The sequence below is a fragment of the Jaculus jaculus genome, chromosome 5 (genome assembly GCF_020740685.1).
Source record: "Jaculus jaculus isolate mJacJac1 chromosome 5, mJacJac1.mat.Y.cur, whole genome shotgun sequence".
Taxonomy (NCBI): Eukaryota; Metazoa; Chordata; class Mammalia; order Rodentia; family Dipodidae; genus Jaculus; species Jaculus jaculus.
The window spans coordinates 131,819,423-131,841,439 of NC_059106.1; the positions used below are offsets into that span (position 1 = coordinate 131,819,423).

At 38.9% G+C, this 22,017-nt stretch overlaps 1 protein-coding gene across 4 annotated transcripts in view; it reads right to left on the reverse strand.

Moving 5' to 3' along the window:
• Tp63 (tumor protein p63) overlaps positions 1-22,017 on the reverse strand; it is a 217,018-nt gene that overhangs the window by 6,972 nt on the left and 188,029 nt on the right. The window contains exons 6-11 of one of the 4 annotated variants that reach the window (XM_045149716.1): positions 21,379-21,494; positions 20,262-20,371; positions 19,509-19,633; positions 16,878-16,960; positions 12,843-12,979; positions 620-777 (exon numbers count right to left, since the gene is read on the reverse strand). In XM_045149716.1, the coding sequence (XP_045005651.1) occupies positions 620-777; positions 12,843-12,979; positions 16,878-16,960; positions 19,509-19,633; positions 20,262-20,371; positions 21,379-21,494 (729 nt within the window). Of the gene's footprint in view, positions 1-619; positions 778-7,113; positions 7,229-12,842; positions 12,980-16,877; positions 16,961-19,496; positions 19,634-20,261; positions 20,372-21,378; positions 21,495-22,017 lie in introns of those variants that run through there. The other 3 variants (XM_004654270.2, XM_004654275.2, XM_004654274.2) reach the window with 3 other exon arrangements.

Here is a 22,017-nt window from a genome sequence, read left to right on the forward strand (position 1 = left end):
ATCTCAGATGAGGTAGGGTGAGTTGTTCATTCAGGTTGACAGAAAATCAGCTAATCTCAGATTCTTATTCCTCCTGAGGCAATAGTCCCCTGCATTTCTACTAGTGCATTTCTTTTCTTTTCTTTTTTTTTTTGTTTATCTTTTATTTATTTATTTGAGAGTGACAGAGAGAGAGAGAGAGAGAGAAGGAAAGAGAGAGGGAAAGAGAGAGGGAAAGAGAGAGGGAGGGAGGGAAGCAGGCAGAGAGCGAGAGAGAGAATGAGCGCACCAGGGCTTCCAGCTACTACAAAAGAACTCCTGACGCGTGCTACCCCTTGTGCATCTGGCTAACGTGGGTCCTGGGGAATCGAGCCGCGAACCAGGGTCCTTAGGCTTCACAGGCAAGCGCTTATCCACTAAGTCACTTCTCCAGCCCTACTAGTGCATTTTTTAATTAAACACACATCTCAAGAATGAGGTTAACTGTGAGAAAACCAAGTCACTCAGCTGAGGGCTGGCCTTCTCACTATGCCTCTCAGACACTTAACTGAGGACATAAAGCTATTGGTTCCATCCTAGCACAGGAATCTGTGCTAGCTCTGCTCATCCTTCAGTTGCTACTAACAGAAGATGTGCTTACTGTTGGCTCCCATGCCGTCAGGAATGGTGGTGGGGGTGAGGGCATTCCTCTGCTGAGGGTTGATAAGCTGGCTCACCGAAGGCAGCTTGTTCATGCTGTTCATTTTATTCAGAGGTGGGGAGCTGTTACCATATGAAGACTGAGATTGCATCGAGGTCCTGGGAACACAAACATGGCAAGGATGATCAGCATGGGCCACAGAAGCATAGGGACCAGCCATTTCCAACAGATCTCAGATTTTAAAAGTCCATGAACTATACAATTACAAAATTTTCTTTCAGGAATGATTATATGAAGTCCTCCATTTTTCCATCTGTGAGTATTTTCTAACTATGGAGGTACCATAAAGCTGTCATTAAATCATCCTGGGATGCACAGAATACAAAAAAAAAAAAAAAATCTGAAAAGTCAATCATACAAGACATTTGGCAGCGCATCCTCTGCTCACAAAGAGGGCCCCCATGGTAGAAACATGGTTCCTTTGCTGAGATATTCATGAGCCATGAAAAGACCCCACTGTAATACCAACAATGTTTCTATGCAGGAGAACCTTGCAAACCAGACAACTACTGTGTTTGCTTTCTCCCTCCTTGGGATGAGTGGAAGAGGAGAACAGTGGGTTTCCATTCAGCATAAGCTTCACCTGCAGTCATGTACACCTGCTATGTGTGTTAGATGTTAGAGGTAAGAAAACCATGGGGAAACTGTGCTTGTCTTTAAGGTACTCACAAAGTAGTGATTGCAACAGGGGCAGGAATCCCTCTTACCTGGGAAGGCTGTGGTGGGAACTGGAAAAGAGATCATGAGTACCCTACTAATGGTAGCATTTGCACTGAGTAATTATAACATGTCATCAAGATAAGTGGGGAAATTTTCCTTGACCATTCCTCAAACAAGGTGTTTTATTTTGTTCTTCTGGGCTTCCTTCTTGCCACAGCCATATTTACATTTTTGAGATTTATTTTCAAATATATATGAAAAAAATATATGGCAAAAATTTTACTTTATAAATGAGTCATAGTTCCAAACAATAACAGCATGATGTTTAAAAGTATAATTTTTAAAAGTTGCTCAAAACACTTGAGCTCTGTTGTAGGTGGTTTTTGAAGATGGCATCCAGCATTCTCCATAATTACTGGAATCAGAGAAACCTGATTTCACTCACTATGGAACACTAGCTGGGGAAAAGCAAACAGTATGCTATATATTATTTACATAAATTAGAATGACTATGCAAAATTAACTTCACTACATTTCACAATCACTGCCTGTAAGGCCACTGACTTTTCTCTTTTGTCCTTCTAGAGTACTTGCAATTATCCACCAAAATTGTATAAACTGAGATCTTATAGCAAAGCCTCCCCATTTTGAAACACTTTAGGATAGCTGGCTATCTTTTAGCCACATTCTGGAAGACCATGTGGCCACATTGCTATGTAGCATACCATATTATGGTTTGGCTGCTCAGGGATGGATAGAAATTGTTATGCCTATAAAGACGAGTACATATGAAGCTCTAAGAAAAAGTGCGCCAAAGATAGCGCATTGCTAAATGGATAGGTTGAGGCTGGAAACTGTTCTCATGGTACATACTCCACATAAATTTTCTTCCATTTCATGACAACTCCCAAGAAATAAAGCAATGGTGAGAAAGAATTTACAGAATCAAGAGATGGTTGAATGAGTATGAGAAAGATGGAAGGCCAAGAACAAATGGAACGGATCATCCTAGCTGCTGTCAAACACTTCTGATGTCCACTGAATCCCTGTTTGGGAGCCTGGTATGGAATGAACATCTTCAGATCAACTTAGTAGCATCCCTAAGTCTGTGTCACAGGGCAAGGCAGTGGAGAAATGAATTTCTAGGTACTGATATGGTCAGATGTCATGTGCCTGTGTTCCAGACACAGGTTGGCCATCTAGTTTAAAAACTCCTCCATCCACTTCTTCACTTCATCAAGGCAGTTGAACCTATAGCAAGTGCTTATGAGAAACACTCAAGACCACAGTCAAAGCAAAATACATTTGCAAGCCTAACATTTTCTCCAAACCCTCCTTTGTAGTACATGTCTTCTATATTCTGTTACAATTTGCTTTCCTTTCTGGTCAGTATTTATGACTGCTTAGTTCATTTAGTAATTTTTATTGTAGCCCACTTAATTTAAGGAAGAAGACCAGAAATGATAGAGGAACAGAGCATTTTGAAGTCTAGGTTCTCTTCTGGGTACAATGCACGCTTAGTTTTAGTGTTACACAAGCCTCATCTGAGGCTCATGTTCTTCATCTTTAGAGCAGACATTATACTCACTGTGGAAGAGTATGAGTGAAGACTAAATGAGGTCAAATAAGAGCCCTGGACATTTACCAGTGGTTCATAGGCACTCAGGAATCCGGGATCCTTTCCTCTTCCACTTTGGCTCAAATGACTAGCTAACTCTCCTATCACATTTATTCAAGGAACAGGGGGTGATATTCTGGAAATTTGTAGGAAGCAGCAATCAGAGTTGGCATCGATTCTTAAACAAATGTAGAAAATGATTTGGGATATGGTCAAAGAGATCATAAATTCAAATGCATCCATTCTAGTGCAGAAGTGAATTTTAAAGCCACAAAGAGAAGTAGTGGGCCAGTGTGTTACTACTGACTTCACAGTGGCTGAAATGGAAGGATGAAACTAATTTGGGGAAAGGAGTGATGTCCAATACATTAATGGCCAATTGAAAAACCCTGAAGAACAGTCAAAAGGGTTTTCATTATAAATATGTGATGGGCCTTGCATAAATTGTCCCTGAAAGTTTGGGGAAAACTAAAGAGAAATAAAATGGGTAAATGTATTCAAGCCAACAGAGTCTATGCAATGTTAATTTTCCTATCTACCCCTCACCCTTTTTGTCTCAAAAGTTTTTAAAAAATCTAAAAATTAGAAAAGTAAAACAACAATAAGAACTTTTTTTTAAGTTACAGCATTGCTCTTCAAGGGAAAATACCATATAATTTATGCTTAAGAGCATTCTCTCTGGAGGTTTCCTAGATTTTTCTAGAAACTCAGTGCAACAGAGATATAAAAAGGCCTGTCTGGGCTGGAGAGAGACATAACAGTTAAGGTGTTTGTGAAGCCAAATGATCCCAGTTCAACTCTCCAGTACCCACATAAGCCAGATGCATAAAGGGGTGCATCTGGAGTTTGTTTACAGTGGCTAGAGACCCTGGCACTCCCATTCTCTCTCTCACTCACTCTCTCTCTCTCTCTCTCTCAAGTAAGTAAATAAAATTAAAAAATATATTTTTTAAAAGGCATGTCTCCCATATGTCTCATCATGAGGGAGAATACAAGTGATACTTCTGTCTTCTGCAAAGGGTCTGGACAGCAGAGCCTTGCATAGCTTCCACATACTGGGCAAATGCTTACCACTGGGGGACATCCCCAGTCTTTAATCCTGCGGTACAAGTTTCTGTGTGCAATACTGTCAATAAAATTCAGAATTTCAGGGCTGGTTGTACTTTCACCTTATCCAGGATTAGAAATAAGTTTTCCTTATCAAGGCCAAAATTCTGATAAGACACACATTATTTTCTCAGCCTCCAAAGACTTCCAGAATCCCACTAACTACTTTCCTTGGACTTAATCTTCCATTACAAAGAATAACATTGTAGTGGAATTCAGACTAGCTCCATTCAGCCAAGCCACTTCAGGAGTACAGAAATAAGAATAAAAAGGAGCCAGGCATGGTGGCACACACTTTTAATCCTAGCACTCACTTGAGAGTCAGAGGTAGGAGGATCATCATGAGTTCAAGGCAACCCTGAGAGCTCATAGTGAGTTCCTCAGGGATAGCATAGAGCAAGACCTTACCTTAAAAAAAAAAAAAAAAAAAAAAAAAAAAAAAAAAAAGGAAAGGAATTTTGTACGTAAAGTAAAGAAAAACAAACAAACAACAAAAAAAAAAAAGCTGACCTTGGTGGTGCACGCCTTTAATCCCAGTACTTAGAAGGCAGAGGTAGGAAGATCTCCATGAGTTTGAGGCCACCCTGAGACACCATAGTGAATTCCAGGTCAGCCTGGGCTAGAGTGAGACCCTACCTTGAAAAACAAAAACAAAAACAACAGCAAAAAAAAAAAAAAAAAAATCACCCCCACCACCAACAACAAAAAACACTCTTAAAATAAGAAAGTATAAAAAAGAAAATAAAAATGGAACACAAGAAATATTTCTCTTATAAGTTTTCCCAGTATGCCCTCTCTGTGACCTTTCCTTCTAACTGAGCAATCCTGCTTGTAAAGGCCAAGGGCATACATAGTTCATGGTCTAGTAAATCATCCATAATTGTACAGTGTTTTCCATTATTTGAAATATGTACAATTATATAATAATCTCTAAGCATACATAAAACATCATGAAATAGGTTGAAAGAAAAATAATTATGAAAGAAAAAGGAAATGTTAAAGGCTATACTGTTCACCAATCCTTTAAAGTATGTGACTCAGTGATTGGTCTAATTGAAAATGCTTTGCAAATATAAGACCCTCTGATTTTATGAATATCAACACATGTAAAAATATTTTCTTTGGATTTTCTAATATAAGGAATTTGATTAGTTTCTCTTAGAAAAACTTCTATTGAAATTTTCTTAACAGTAATGTAAGGTTCAGAACATACAATAATTAAAAGAACATCTTAGGACACTAGGACCTACTCTCAATTTCTTGCCAAATATTTGCTAAAGCTTATGTCATATAAAACTCATTGTTTTAGAAATTTAGACTTACTTTAAATTTATTTTGGTGAATTTGGCAAGTTAAGACAACACTTGAAACTTCTTCATGTAGTACTTGTTACACTTGGTTATACTTACTCACAGAATGCTAAATTCTGTTTTAAATTACTATAGGACCATACATACATACACACACACACACACACACACACACACACACACACAGACACACATATAAATATTGTATAACCTGGATAAGTATTTTACCTAGAAACACTACACATGGCAGAAGAGATGTAGACAGGACTAAGGTGATTATTCTATTACTTTTGTGTTTTAGACCTGTATGTAGTACCTTAACACTTCTATGAGAATAAAATAGCATTTGAAGGAGGAGGGTGGTGGGGGAGGAGCAAGAGAGACAGAAACACAGACTGCAAGATAAATCAAGATGCAAAAGTTTATTGAAAATTAAAATCACACATCCATAAAGCAATAGCCTCAATAACAAGAAATCATTGTCTTGGTGACAATGACTGAAGAGCTGGTTCCAATGGGACGTTGAAGCCTGTTTTATAGTCTAATTTTAACAAATATTTTTAAAAGTAGAAAGAAACCAAGATTCTCCCAACTCTTGAGAGAAAGTCAGTTTTTTATAGTCATCTGTAATTTCTAGGCCATGTGTATTGATTTTAGCTCATGTAAGTTTGGACATTACTTAGTCACAGAGTGAGTCTCCCAGATAAACACACGTACAGTGTCATGCAGTCTGGTTGGTTCTACAGTATCCAGGATTGAGGCCTAGGAGCTCCAGTTAAATTAATCACAGATTTGGTGACAGGACTTTGAACCCTTTTGGGCACTGAATGATGGTAAACTTGGGGCAATATCCCTAGTGTGGCTTCACCTTATTTACACCATACGATCAGTTTACCTGCCTTGAGGTCTGAAAAACACTTTGGGGATGGGTATTTAGGATTTCATATGCTACGAAGCCTATCTTATTGGATGCTGACATGGTGGCAGAGACAGGATATGACTAAGCAGTCGTGAACTTTCCAGTTAGAACTGAAGAGATGACAGTAATGAGGCGACTCCCAGGACGAATGCTCCATCCAAAACTGGGCTGCTTGTGGCAGTCATCACTCTGAGTGATGCCCAGCAGTGCACGTCACACCTCACTGTGTTACTATTTGTGGCATTGCTGCATGACCAGCATTCAAAGGGCCTGAGTTCCTCAGTCAGCTACATTGTACTTACACAGACAATAACAACTTTTTTCTCCTTTTCTTAAAAAGACATCTTAAGCTTGAGTCCTGCTCAAAAGCTTTTTTTTTTTTTTTTTTTTTTATGGGTTTTAGAGACACAACAGAAGGTAACAGAAAAAGGTACCAATAAGCACTGTAATGCCCCTTCCCAGCTAATCCCCTCCCTCCCGGGGAAACAACAGAATGCTCACAGACACACACACTGTGGTTGCTGCCCAAACAAGGCAGGATTTAAAGATACAAAATCTGCAGAAAGCATCTTTTCTTGTAAAATTTTGAGTCCCTTCAACAGATTCTCTCACTAGTAGCTGAATGCCTTTGAGCAGTTGAGCCTCTGAGCCAATGTCTTCAAGTCCTTTTTGTGAGGGCTGGACACACACACAAACGCCCACACATGCACGCACTCAGACACACACACATACACCACACACACACACACACACACACACACACACACACACACACACTCTTACACATGGAAACACAGGCTCAAAATACAGAGACAGGACTCTATGGGTACATTGATCGGTTTGGGGGGTTGGAATGTCTAAAGAAGACGTCAGATTGTTTCGGAGCTTCTCTCCGGGTCTCCACAAGCTCATTCCTGAAGCAGGCTGAAAGGAGACTGCAGAGAACCAGAGAAAGAGAAGGTGAAGGCTTAGGGCTTCATGTACCTACATCCAACATCAGAAACCCACTCCGCATACCTTCATGATCACAGTTTAGACAGAAAATGAGGCTTACCAGGGGCTTTCCTATTTTCCTTTTCAGTTCTTCCCTTTTGTCTTCCTTTAAAACAACTCAAAGAGCTCTACTTTTCATGAGTTGAATGACAAAGAAATGAGACAGGTGATAAGTAAGGAATCTGAATCATTTGTGGTTCTCATTTTAAAAGATGCTCTGGGCATGGTAGCTCATGCCTTTAATGCCAACACTCCAGAGCCAGAGTTAGAAGGACCACTGTGAGTTCAAAGGCAGCCTGGGAATACAGAGTGAGTTCCAGGTCAGCCTGTGCTAGAATGAGACCCTAAATCAAAGGAAAAAGAAAAATAAAGAAAGAAAGAAAGAAAGAAAGAAAGAAAGAAAGAAAGAAAGAAAGAAAGAAAGAAAGAAAGAAAGAGAGAAAAAAAGATGCAGTCTCCTAGATTCCTTCTGAGATTAAGCTTAAGCTCTGGCCAAGGCATTCATTTTTAACTGAGTTACATAAGGTGATTCATTTCAACATTGTGGTTATAAGGCAGGTTAGGTACTTGGTACAATGAATGGCATAAGGTACACTGGACTCCATAAATAGAAAAAGGGAATGCAGGAATAAGAATAAACTTTGATCTGTAAAATGTCATATGCTCAGTTATTATACCTCATTACTGTTCTTCTCTCACCAAAGTACAGAGTATGAAGAAACATGATCTTATCAGCATGGGGCTGTGTCATCATGCATTTGTAAAGAGCTCTTAATGAGCATTTTTATACGTGCCGAGATTGAGGTGGATAAATACTGTAATCCTTTCAGTCACAAACTTGGCCTATAAATACATATATCATGAGAGCAACTTTTGCATAATTAAGAAATCAATTATGCTACAAGAAGGCCAGGAACAAGCCCTTTTATTTAGTTAAAGATTGTGTAATCTCATGAACTGTTGTTTCCCAGACTGGCTTGTCAAATCATATTTGTTTTGTTCTATTTTTTTTTTCCTTGCTTAGAAACAAAACCATTTTTACTTAGTTCAGAAATTCAAGAATTTATATAATCTTAACAGATACACCAGAATGTGCATCACAAAGGAAGCAACTTCTTAACAACTAAAGAACGGCATCTTTGACTGCTCATTATTTGGATGCTAAGTTTGAGGTTTCTCTTGTATCAGTCTAGCATGAAACAACATGTAGTGATCAAATGAATGTTCCAGCCAAGACCACAAGAGTTCAAACTTGAAGACCTAGCACCAAAGCCAGTGAGGCAATGAGGTCTGTACATTTGGAAAGGTGATTTAAACCAAGTTTAATTAATCTTGGCATTTTTTCTTCATAAACACTTCAGAGCTAATGAACCTCAGTCCTACAAATGTAATAATATGGCTGTGAAATTCAAAAGTAACAGTGTGTAAACTATAAAAAAACATCTGGCCAGGCATGGTGGCACACACCTTTAAATCAAAACATACAGGAGGCTGAGGTAGGATGACCACTGTGAGTTTGAGGCCAACCTGAGACTACATAGTGAATTCCAGGTCAGTCTGGGCTACAGTGAGACCCTACCACAAAACAAAACAAAAAAATCAGAACTTTTATTTTAACTCCAACTTGAATACTATGAAGTTATCAGCTTGGTTTTTGTTTTGTATTGTGTTGGTTTTAAACCTATAGAGCTAGCTATTTCAAACAAATATTTCTAAAGTGTTGAGGACTTAAATTCCAATTTAGAAGTGTGGACTCAATGACATATCGGATTAATATTTGTGTCTACTCCCTCTTGCTTGCTTCATAGGCACAAAAGGCTGAGAGAGAATGAATGAAGAGGTAGGAGTTTATACTGAAGCTGCAGAAAGAATCACCAGCTATGTGACACAGGAATCAGGGAGGAGGGGCCTCTTTCCTTAGAGTATTGCTACTTCCTTAGCCAATGGAACACACCAAAAACCTACAAAGACTCTAGTTCTAACTGGGTCCTATGCTGTGAAATCACTGGTTAGTGCTTGGGGCTCTGTCCACTATGGTTTCAGGGGCTAGGAAGTAGTCTTTGACTTTGTCACTTCTGAGCCACAGTCATCAAGCTTCACTACAGAAGGACCCTCTGGGATGTCTCAGGAGGTAACAAATTTTTGTATTACAAATTAAATGAATCCCATCCTATAGAAAATGAAAGGTAATTTTCTAAAGGAACCCAAGAGTTAGGCTAAGTGGAAGAGTAACAAAGTTGCATTGGCCTGAGAACAGAATGGGAGCCAAGAAGAAGAAAGAAAGGTGAGCTACAGAAAATAATAATAATAAATAATAATAATAAAATAAAAGTAGTAACATGGTTCTGAAAGAAAGAGTAAAGATTTCTAAAATCAATATCAAATAATTCTCTCAACTATTAAGAGTAAATGCCCCAATGAAAAGTAAGGGAAGGATTTTAGCTGACAAGACTGGGTCCAATTGGTTCTTATACCAAAGTGGGCATATTAACTAAAATAATACTCCCTATTTAACCACTGACACATCTTCTCAGCCCTAAAATTCTCTCTTAAAGGTTATAAAACCTACTTGTATCTATAACAATTTGATGCAAATTTTGTTTTTTATAAATCCTATGATCATGAAGGTAATTGGGAAAGATTTTAAAAAGTAAACCCATGCACAAATAAAATGCAAGCAGACAGAAAACACACAGTAGGAAACTAACAGAAGTGATTAAACTGAAAATACAGTACTGTCACCTTATATAAAGCATATTCCCTTCCCACAAATTTTCCCTCTCATATAAAGAAAAATACAAAATTGATTCCTTACCAGAAAAAAAGTGGTACTACATCTTGGAAAGGAAATTGTAGGCTATTATAAACATTTCCTTTGTTATTTATTCTTTCCAAATGATTGTCAGGAAATTAGATTGCCATTTTTCTTTGTCTAGCCATTCATGCTCTTTCTTGGAGATTTGCATGAAAATAAATGTGCTGAAAATACCTCAGCTGAAGAATATAGGAGCTGCAGAACTTATATGAATGTTTATTGATCATCAATGACACATGTATATGTAATAGGACAAAGGCATAATTAAACCAGGCATTTATATTTTTCAGATTTCATTTTGTAGTCTGTTAGACTTCCATGCACAGTATTACAGCTATGAGATACTAACTCAAAAGCATGCATATAGTCACTTTGAGATGAACACCCATGTAACTGGAGCTAATTCCTCACTATTCATCTTTGGCTACTCATGGAAAAGAGTGAAGCTATGTCTTTAATCTCCTGTAGACTATTTTTAGCAGCATTATCTTCTCTGGTAAAATAGTTTTGTAAAATGCCAATAATAAAGATTTATTTTAGAACAATGTAAGCCGATCAAACAGCTAGGACTGATCACTCCTCATGCAAGGACACTGGCTGTATATTCTCATGTCTAACCACAAAGTCTATGAGATCCTGAATGGGCAGTCTGCTTTGCTTGTAAAATCTCTAAGATAAATACTACAACATTTCCTTTCCTATATACCTCCAGGAGCTATTTTAAATTTTCCTATTAGCTTAAATAATTACTACTAGTACTAATAATAACAATACTAATAATAAATATTCCAGAAAATTCTTAGTATTCTAAAGGGAATCTTGGTTGGAAATTCCCCACTAAATTATAAACTATGGGAAAGGATTGTGAAGTCCCTTCATTCTCATCTCTTTCTTCCAGCCAAGTATTATAGTTTTCTTTGATAAAGGGATTATATCATTTATAGTATTCCATATACAAACAGAGGTATTTCATTTCATAAGACAAAAGAGATCTATGTTAAAGGTTGCTTTACATACCAAAATGTCACATAAAATCTAATTTTAGGATTTCCTAAGATTTTGTAAAACTCTATACCTTAAATATACATATTATCTCCCTTAATGTACCTATCAAATAGAAGTTCCACTTCAAGAAACAATGAAAGAAAAGGAACATGTTTGTCTGCAAGAAGAGATGGCAAGTTAAAGAGAGAGGGTAATTTTCAAACAAGGAGGGTATAGCAAAATGAAAAGAATATTTTGTGATATGAAAATTAAATTTCTGAGTCCATAAATCATTAATCTAACAGCCTTTTTTCACCCTTTATCTGTTCTCTATGCCTGATTTCCTGCTACAGCCACAAAGTTGAAAGTTCAGAAGAGACCATCTATAACAGAAGACCTAAAATATTCACTACTGTGTTTTGCAGAAAAGAAAATGTTTTCCTATCTCTATGCTAGATAGTCAGATTCTTTCCTGGGAGCCAGAAAAAGAAAAAGCTCAAATAAATTTAGGTCATTTGAAGAGAGAACATGCTCTTTTCCTAACCCACTGCTGCTCATGCACTCTATCCAGCAAGCTCTCAAAAGATGTCTGACTATTAAGCAGTATCTTGCCTCCTCAACCATTATGTTAATGAAGAAAAGGAATAAGGAGCCCTATCTATTATACTTGCTATAGTTATCTCCCCATTTGTAGCTATGTAAACATCAGGAAACCATTGTTACTTGTCTATTTGTCTTTCCATTTTAAAAGGTCATCTTTGGTTAAATACTGTGACAGTTAAAATAAATTACTATTGTAATTAAAAAAAAAAAACAAACCACTCATCTATGCTCAAGTAAGTTAGTGTTTGCTCTCTTTTTGCCTGAAAAGCTGAATGCATGGATTTATTAAGTGGGCACAAAATGTGTATAGATAGATAGATAGATAGATAGATAGATAGATAGATAGATAGATAGATAGATAGGTTGATTTAATCTATAGAGACTATGGCAATAATTCTACTACACATATAATATCTTAATCTAACAGGTCATTTTGTTAGCCACCAAAATAAAAATACAAACAGAGTCCTGATTGGCCAGTCTTACATCCTTTCATAGGACCTGTTATCTTCTTCTTAGTCACAAAACAATTGCCATCATCCAAGATTCAAGAGTGAATGTAAAACTTAACATTATGAATAGGTTGTATGTATATGTTCATATGTTTGCCAAATTTTCCCTACTTACTTTAAAATGTATCCCTGAAGACAAGTCACCTGTAAGATGCCAAAACATGGTAATGTGCTCTATGCCTGGCACTGAGGCATTTTCCCAAGGGCTAAGTCTCCTTCTCAATAAAGCACACAATAACCTCCTGGTAGGAAAACCTCCTTTGTATCTTTAGCTTGCAGTGGTATTCCTCAAAATGGATTGCGCACATCCTATTAGGCACACAAGCCAGTTCTCTTGGATGAAAGGAGAGCTGAAGTTATGCAGTTACTGTTAATCGAATGTTAGTGTTAGTTCCCATTCGCATGACATGGTGTCCCACTCCATTTTGGAACACAGGGAATGCATCCACTGGAAGGTTATAAGGCACACAGAAGGCTGAAACTCATGAGTACATGCCACACCCACTCATCAGAATGATTATGGACTGTAGTCTCACAATGTCACTTTCCACACTGCCCACCAGTTATCCTAGTGCTAGTGCAAATGAACAGTCACAGTCCCCACTGTTCATGCCACCTGGAGGCACGCCCCAACACACTCACTGTTTCTGAAGTAAGTGCTGGTGTTGCTGCTGCTGCTGCTGCCTGTATGTTTCGATCGTGTGCTGCGGAAGGTATTGCATGAGCTCCAGGGACTCCTTGATCTTCAATAGCATTTCATAAGTCTCACGACCTCTCACCTGCATCAAAGGGTGGCAGAAAAGGGAACATGAAGAGCCATAGACCTAGAAGAAGTGAGTCAGTCCTCATTTTGCATAGATGCTGAATGTGTAAATTCACTTACTATTATTTCCCTGGAACATGAAAGTCACTGCCACAGGCACATTGATGATTTTGTTATTTAAAACGCCCCTCTTCTATAGTGTTGAAGTGTCGAAAGGTTGTTTAACATCTTGAGGCACAAGAAGGTAGTGCTGGGGCTGAAGGGGTTGCCTAGTGGTTAAGCACTTGCCTGTGAAGCCTAAGGACCCAAGTTCGAGGCTCGATTCCCCAGAACCCATGTTAGCCAGATGCACACGGTGGTGCGTGTATCTGGAGTCCATTTTCTCTCTGTGTCTGTCTGTTGCTCTCAAATAAATAAAAATAAACAAATAAAAGGAAGGTAGTGTTGTGATACACGGGGCCAACACTTGTGTTAGATCAACCTCACCTCATCAGGCATGAGTTCAGTGCTGCAGACTGTGAATTCAATACTGAAGCTAACAGCATATATTAGATAGGGTGTTCTTAAACAGAAACACATATTTTAAAAATATCAAGATGATGTATGCTATGCACTTGGAAAACTTGAAGGGTAGGGTGTGTGCCCCTGTAAATGCTAGACCATGCACACTTTGTGTGCCTCAACCAGGCCCTGCCATGAACCCAGGAGACAGAATTTTACAGAATGCAGAAGTGTACAGCTTTGCCCTCTCTTGTGTTCGGTTCACTCCTGTCACCCCAGCTCTGGTCCCCCTTTCTGAGAAGCTTGCACTATCCTCACTTCCCGTATGCTCCCTCAGCTCTTAATGCCTCACTCTACTGAGCATTGGCTTCATTGCCTTTTAATTGCTGTGTCCCTGGGATAAGGTAAACTCTTTCAAGTTAGGAACTGTGTCATTCTTATCTGTAATTGTTCAAGATCCAGGCCATTCGTCAACCAACAAATACCTACTAACCACATACATACTGAGTTGACTTAGTTGTCTTTTCTCACCTCATATGCTTTATTTTGGTTAATTATTCATTAATTTTAGATGTAATTCATGATAGGTTACCTCCCTCATGAGTATATACCAGACTTTCACTAAAAAATGGTTTTTTGGAGAGTTTCCAGTTAATTGACTGAAACATGGTCTTTTGGAATATTTAACTGACATGGATAATACTTTAAATACTTAAAGATCACAATTCAGTTTCTATTGTAACCTTAGAAACAAGACAGTGAGAACCTCATCTGTCTTGCTGTCTGATTTCCCCGAGGGCCAAAGCCCTTCAAGGAAGGTGGGGAAGGAGGCCTGGCACACCCAAACCTGTTGAGTTGCTTTAGCTCCTGTCCTGGGGTGGTAGCTCCTCAATTCTCTGGCCCTGCCCATATGTGTCTCATGTCAGTTTGAATGGCATCAAGGGCTACACTAGTCACTAAAGCTTAGTAAATAGCCAACTCTAGATGGCAAAGATCTGAGACCAGTGAACTGTTCCATAATCTAATAAAGTGACCTCACTGGTGACCCTCAGGGGCTGATGTTTCCTGCAGAAGTGAATGACATTCTTACATAAGAACTGGGCTGAGTAGTCTGACTATTTACATGTGATTGAGGATTCAACCTTGTTTGGCCTTTTCTATATAACATTCCCTAGGGGGTAAAACATCCCCATACACAGAAAAGGAAGTGATAATTCCTCTGGTCTAGACATTACACATGGTGGACGTGCACCCAATTATTATCGCAGAGCTTGTGATGGTATATCCAAGTTATATAAGTATCATATCTCAATGAAAAAAGTAGAAATCACAATCAGTTCATTGTAATTACATTATCTATTTTGTGGATGATTTCTGATAAAAATTAAGAGACAGCCTTGCTATATAAGATATATAATAGTCTTACCATTCACAGATAAGGAAGTGAAATTCATTATAATTTTTTGATTTAAAAGTGCCATTAGGGGGCTGGAAGATGGCTTAGTGGTAAAGGCACATGCCTGTGAAGCCTAAGGACCCAAGTTCAATTCTCCAGGACCCATGTAAGCCAGTACACACGGTGGTGCATGCATCTGGAGTTCATTTGCAGTGGCTAGAGACCCTGGCATGCCCATTTTCTTTCTTTCTCTGGCTATAAAATAAAAGTAAATTTGTTTAACCATATGCAGCTGACACGAAAAATGGAATAGCATGGCTGGAAGCCAGGAGAGAGTCAGTCCCCAGATGGTCAGCGTATCTAGTACAAGAAGGTGCTACATGGGCGACTGGGGGAAATTACCAATATATCTCCAAGTAACTCATGCTCTAACCTACTTAGCAACAAATAACCGGTTGTGATGCCCATACAAGTGCAATAGTGGCACACAGCCATGGTGGGGAACCAACTGCTCTTGATTTGGCTAACTGATCTCCTCAGTGGCACAGGACCCATAGCTGGAGCTGGGAAACAAGTCAGAATCATATCCAAACATAAGCTCTCTCTCCAATATCAAGCTGCTATCAATCATGGGCTACAAGAGGGCCTACACTTATTAAACTCTCTATTTAAAAAAAAAAAAAGTAAGGGTTATCTCATTTGTCCTGGTGCTAACTTACTCTCCGTTGGAGAATCTGCTTCTCTTTTTCAGATAGATGCAGATCCTAAGGAGACAGCCACCCCATCATACCTCAAAAGGGCCCCAGCTGAAACTAAGGAAAACTGGAGAAACAAGCAAGGGTGCTGTTTTCCTGATGAATCAGATACTAGCACAAGGGGGAAGGAGATCAACACAGAGAAAAATCAACTCCTACCAAGTCAGAGAGCCAGAGCCTCAGAAGCCCCCAACACCTCATCACTGAAGCAGACCAAAAATGAACCCAACATGGCTCAGGGAAATTTTGTGAAAGGGGATGGAAAGAATGTCAGAGCCACATGTTGGGTCAGGATATGGAGAGACATCTATCATACCAATAACTGTGTGCTAACTCCACAAGGCATGACCCATATACCTCAACAAGGAGGGGCCAATGGAGAGGGGGTAGATCATGGATGAGCCTAATAATGGTACCAAACTGCCTGTATTTGCTGAATAGAAAACTAATAAAAAAATAAAATAAATTTGTTTAAAAAGTGCCATTAGAAAAAAAAAAAAAAAAAAAAAAACATAAAAGGGCCAGGCATGGTATTCCACACCTTCAATCCTAGCATTCAGGAGATAGATGTAGGAGATCACTGTGAGTTTGAGGCCAGTTTAAGACTACAAAGAAAGTTCCAGGAAAGCCTGGGGCTACAGTGACCCTACTTCAAGAAAAAAAAGATAAAAGAAGCACAAAACAAAAAACACGGCATTAGGATGATAATATAAATTGAATGGGAATATAAGTAGAGGAGAGCTCACAGTATTAATATAATCCAAAACTGTGGAGGAAAAGAATCATCTCATGATTAAAAATAACCTAGTTTTATTTCATTGCTTCCCACTGCAATTGTGGACTGAATGTGTCTATCTTCTCCAAACTTCAGATGTTGAGCTCCTAACATACAAAATAGTGGTATCACTAGGTATGTGAAGGTGGAGTCTTCATAATGGTATATGTGCCCTTGTACATGGCTCTTCAGAAGCTATTTAACCTTCTATTACCTGTATTACTACATGAGAAGATGGCAGTTTACAACTCAAAAGAGAGCCAACCCTTCCCAGAACCTGATCAGGTTGGCACCTTGACCTTGGACTTCCAACTTTCAGAACTGTGAGAAATAAATGGTGGTTGTTTATAAGTTACCACAACTCTATTATTTCCTTGTTGTGGTTCCAATTGACTAAGTTCTATCTTTCCATTACCATAGATAAGTGGAAGATAATACCTATTAGCAGGCTAAATGAAACAGCTATGACTATCCAAGGGAGACTCACTGGTAAGTATAACAGTTCATCATCTGGAGATCTTCGTTTTTTGATGGATGTCATCTGAATGCCATGTGTGTTCTGGCGAAAAGCTGGTAGAAGAAAAATGCAAATTTCATCCTGAGAATATTTTTGAATCACTAATATATTAAAAATATTTAGTTGTTAAAGATTTATATTTAATCATATATACTAAAAAGGCATAGCCTAGCTTCACCTGTGAGATTAGATTTTTAAGCCTCTCCCTCTCCCTCTCTCCCTCTCTCTATCTATCTATCTCTGTGTGTGTTTATGTAATATCTGATATATAATTTAACATACAACTGCATTTATGTTAAATAAAGAGGAATGTGAGAGGTAGAACAGGATAAGTGAAATGAAATTCAAGATGCTGGGAAATGTACTTTGACTAAGAAATACTACAGAAAATTATATTTTGGGGCTGGAGAGATGGCTTAGCACATAAGGCACTTGCATGCAAAGCCTAATGACTCACATTCAATTCCCCAGGACCCACATGAGCCTGATGCACATAGTAGTGCATGTGTCTGGATTTTTTTTCAATAAAAGAAAACTATATATTGCTTATGTGTTATGAAGAATTGTTAAGAAAAGTCAAAGAATTGATTTTGTGTTTTAGTTTTTTTATAACCTTCATCTTCCAAGAAGGTAGATGCATGTTGTAGAAATTATAATGGTAAAATGAGGGAATTCACAAGTGATAAACCTCTCAAGATTTCTAAAACTCAAAAGAATGCCCCAAACATCCAGGGTATGAGGAGGATCCTTCCACCAATTTCAGAAAGTCTATTCTCACTGAAACTCACTCCTCGTAGGTAATTAGAGGACTCATGAGACTCAGGAGCTATGCTCCCTGCAGGCTCAAGGATAGAGTTATAACGGAGATACACATAAATGATACAGATGGGATACTAAGGCATGATCAGAGAGAGAAAGTACCCAGCATACCCCGCTGGACATTGAGAGCTGATAGTGATAGGTTTTCTTGTAAATAACAATTTGTATTTTCTATGATTATTAATAAGTAAGAGAAAAGACACTAAGTGTGATGGACTTTAAACTACTTGTTGCAGAGCAGGAGTTAGCTCAGGCCTGTCTTCCTTGCCCTTGAGTGGGTTAGGGAGGAGGGTGGCTGTAAGCTCTAGGTCAGCCTGGGTGTGTGTGTGTGTGTGTGTGTGTGTGTGTGTGTGTGTGTACTGCAACACCAAATCACCTGAGATACAGTATATGATCCTAATTTTTAAAAAGTAAGTAAATAAGGAGATAGATAGAATCAATCATTTTTATAAAAAGTTATCAATACTTTGTACGGTGCTGGGAGGCTTAGTCTTATAAAAGACACTTTCTTGCAACAGGAGTTTACCACAAGTTGGAAGCACATTTGGAACAGTGCTTTTAAAATTCTGATGGCAAAGGTTTCAGAACTCTGTGGAGGTGGCTAAGAGCAAAGGCATGAAGCACCACACCACTTATACAACCTTCAACTGAGAAACTCTGCTTTAATCATTTTGCAAGATAGGGTGCTTGCAAAATTTCATGTTTTTAAAAGAAAAGGTTTTTTTTTTTTTATTGGGGGGGATATAGGGAGAGAGAATGGGTACACTGGTGCCTCTAGCCACTGCAAATGAACTCCAGACACATGTGCCACCTTGTGCATAGGGCTCACATGGGTACCGGGGAATTAAATCTGAGTCCTTAGACCTCACAGGGCAAGGGCCTTAACTGCTAAGGCATATAAAGAAAGAATTGTCATGCCAGGGCATCTAGCCACTGCAAATGAACTCCAGATGCATGTGCCACCTTGTGCATCTGGCTTATGTGGATACTGAGGAATAAAACCTGGGTCCTTAGGTTTCACAGGCAAGTGCATTAACAGTGCCATCTCTCCAGACTATCTTTAACTTCTTTGTCTCCTGAAACAAGCCCAGCAGACTGGCTTTTAAAAAATTTTATTTGTTTATTTATTATTATTTTATGACTGAGAGCAAGAGTGTGCTCATATGCATGAGAGAGAATTGGTACACCTGGTCCTCCAGCTACTGTAATCAAACTCTAGATGCATACATCAACTTGTGTGCATGTACTGCCTTGTGCATGCATCGCATCTCTCCAGTCCAACAATACTTCATTTTCAAGAAAGCTTCCAATGACTAAAATCCAAGGTAAGGAACAACAGATAAGTTAACTGAGGACCCACTATACACGTGACATCAAGATTCAGTGAGACCCATATCAACATAATGTGAACTCAGATTGTGCCTCATGAAATGCATCCTTAAATCATTAGGTTCTCATAGAGTGCTGTGGTCAGCAGGGGCTAGCTTATCCCATTGCATAACAAAGGACAGACAAACTGATGCCTACAGCTTTTGTAGCATTCTAATCACATCGATGTCTTACAAAATGCATTACACTCTGTTTCTGATGCAGAAATTCTGGGGCCTAAGACTTTGTATTTCTATTCTGTTTCCAGATAATGCTGATGCTACTACAGTAAAAGGTTCATTGCCAGTAGCCCTGACCCACTGCACAGCTTTCCCAACTTTCCAGCCTCATACATCTGGAGAAGACCCAAGCCAGTCCCATTGGGCCACTACATCTACTTACGGCGCTTCGTACCATCACCGTTCTTTGTGCTGTCCGAAACTTGCTGCTTTCTGATGCTGTCTTCATCAGCCTTCCTGTCTCTTCCAGGGCAAGCGCAGATTCGGGCCTCAAAGCAACGCCGGCCCAGGACTTGCCCACTAGTAGCAGTTAGAGAAGAGAGGAAGGAAAGGTTAAGGTGACGCGTTTCAAGGTGCCCTGATGTTCCCCCACTGCACTGCTTGACATCACATGTGCACCTTCACCACCCATTCAGCCTGGCTGCTCTGAGCAGGGACCCAAAACTACTTTGTAGAAAACAAAATTACTGACTTCCATGTCATAAACAGTATTAGCAATGAACCTCCATTAGCTGAACAGCTGTATTTAGCTACATAGTTTTGAAGGAAACTTGATGTAAGCAGTGAATGTTTCTGGATACGTCCTCACAGGCAGTCCAGACTTCTCAAAGAAGCTGTTAAATAAATCGAGGCCACATGAAAACACTGTCTAATCAGAACCAATTCCAGTTAAGTGCCACGAACTCAGGTTTGAAGTGACTTGTCTACCTTCCAAACTCCTTTTCTTTCCTTCCACCTTTGCCCAACCTGTTTGCGTCTCCACTTTCTTAGATCTTTTCTGTTAGAGTTTACAGCAAAGACTTAGAGCACAGAGGACAGAACCAAGGGCAGCTTTCCACCTTGCATGCACAGTTAATGAAAGAACAGATGCAATGTGATTGTCCTCTGCCCATGATTGTCAAATGAGAGTTCTACACATGCCACTTACTCTCTGGTTTCCAAAGTAACAATGATTAAAATTGGACGGCGGTTCATCCCTCCAACACAACTGCTGTTACACATGAAGTTATACAGGACTGTTGTGAATTCAGTGCCAACCTGAGCATAAGAGAGAAAGAAAAACACATGACACACTTTTTTCAAGTCTTTTCCTTTCTGAAAGAACCCATGTGGAATTTAAGAGAGTGTATTCTTAAATCAAATTATATATATATATATATATATATATATATATATATATATATATATATACATATATAAACATCTTAGAGCTAAAATGCCCTCAGAGTTAAATCACCTGAAGTATTGATTCACAGATAAGACATCTGAAGCCCATAGAGCAGAGTCACATGCCAAAGATCCCATAGATTACCAGTAAACCACAGAAATTTGGTCATATTATTCCTGTATACTTTTCACCAATCTATTCTGCTTTACACAACTGCTTTGCAAATCTGTTCAAATGCTAGCTAAGCAAAGTCTCTTAGGCTTTCCCATTTCCAGAGGACTATGAGAATAATAACATCCAGCATTCCTTACATCCAGTATCAAGTCAATTGTCAGCCAGGCAAAACAATGCCACTTATAAAACCAATTTCCTATGCAATCATTATCTCCATAAAAAAAAAGGAACATGGGTACAACCATGTCACCAAGTTAATTTAGTACACACTTAGGACTTTTGAAGGGGAGATAAACATATGGACAAGAGAGACCAAAAGAAATTTTAAAAAGTTACATATTTGGCCTGGAGAGATTGCTTAGTGGTTAAGGCACTTGCCTGAAAAGCCAAAGGACCTAGGTTTGACTCCCCAGGACCCATGTAAGCCAGATGCACATCTGGAGTTCGTTTGCAGCAGCTGGAGGCCCTGGCACACTCATTCTATCTCTATCTGCCTCTTTCTCTACTTCTTTCTCTCTCTCCCAAATAAATACATAAAAATAAAATATATTAAAAAATAAAAAGTTATATCTTTGATAAGAGGGGCTAACATAGCAATAAACATTAGTGATTCCTGAGGTCACCTAAACTTCCTATCTCTCCGGTCTACTCAGCTGATCAGTCTGTGTGTCTTCTTTCCCATCTTGACTGTTTCTTTGTTTACCTGGGGTGGTTCATAAGGGACCAGCACACTCTGTCTTCCTGTGATAGGATCTTCGACATACTGGGCATGGCTGTTCCCTTCTACTCTAATCAAGTGACTAGGAGGGGCAATCTGACCTGTAGAATAGAAAAAGACAAATAGTTTATGTTCCATCATAATGAAGAATATGAAAAAAAAATGTATACAGACAGAAATTTGGAGGCCAAAGAGTGTTTGTCAGAAAGGAAATGCTCAACCTTTTAAAGGGAAGAGATCTTGTGGCCAGATGCCTAATATGAGGAGATACCAAAACCTTGACAGCAACACGAAGGACTGGGCTGCTCATTGGCCTTGCAAGAAATGGCCCTATGCTTTGGAACTATTCAAGCTTTTAAAAAACTTGGTGGCCACATCTTTGACCTCATCTCTGGAGAGAATTTTGCCAGTTTCCCTGGAAAATGAAAGAAAACAAGCAAGTTAACTTACTATTATCAGTTTGGCTAAAAAGTCCAGCTCAAGAGTTCAACTGGCAAAAACACTAAATGAGAAGCAGAAGGAAAGACTGGGGCTATATCTCAGTGGCAGAGGTCTACTATGCACAAGTTCATGAGTTCAAGCCCCAGCACTGAAAACAAAACAAAACAAAACAAAACACGCAGA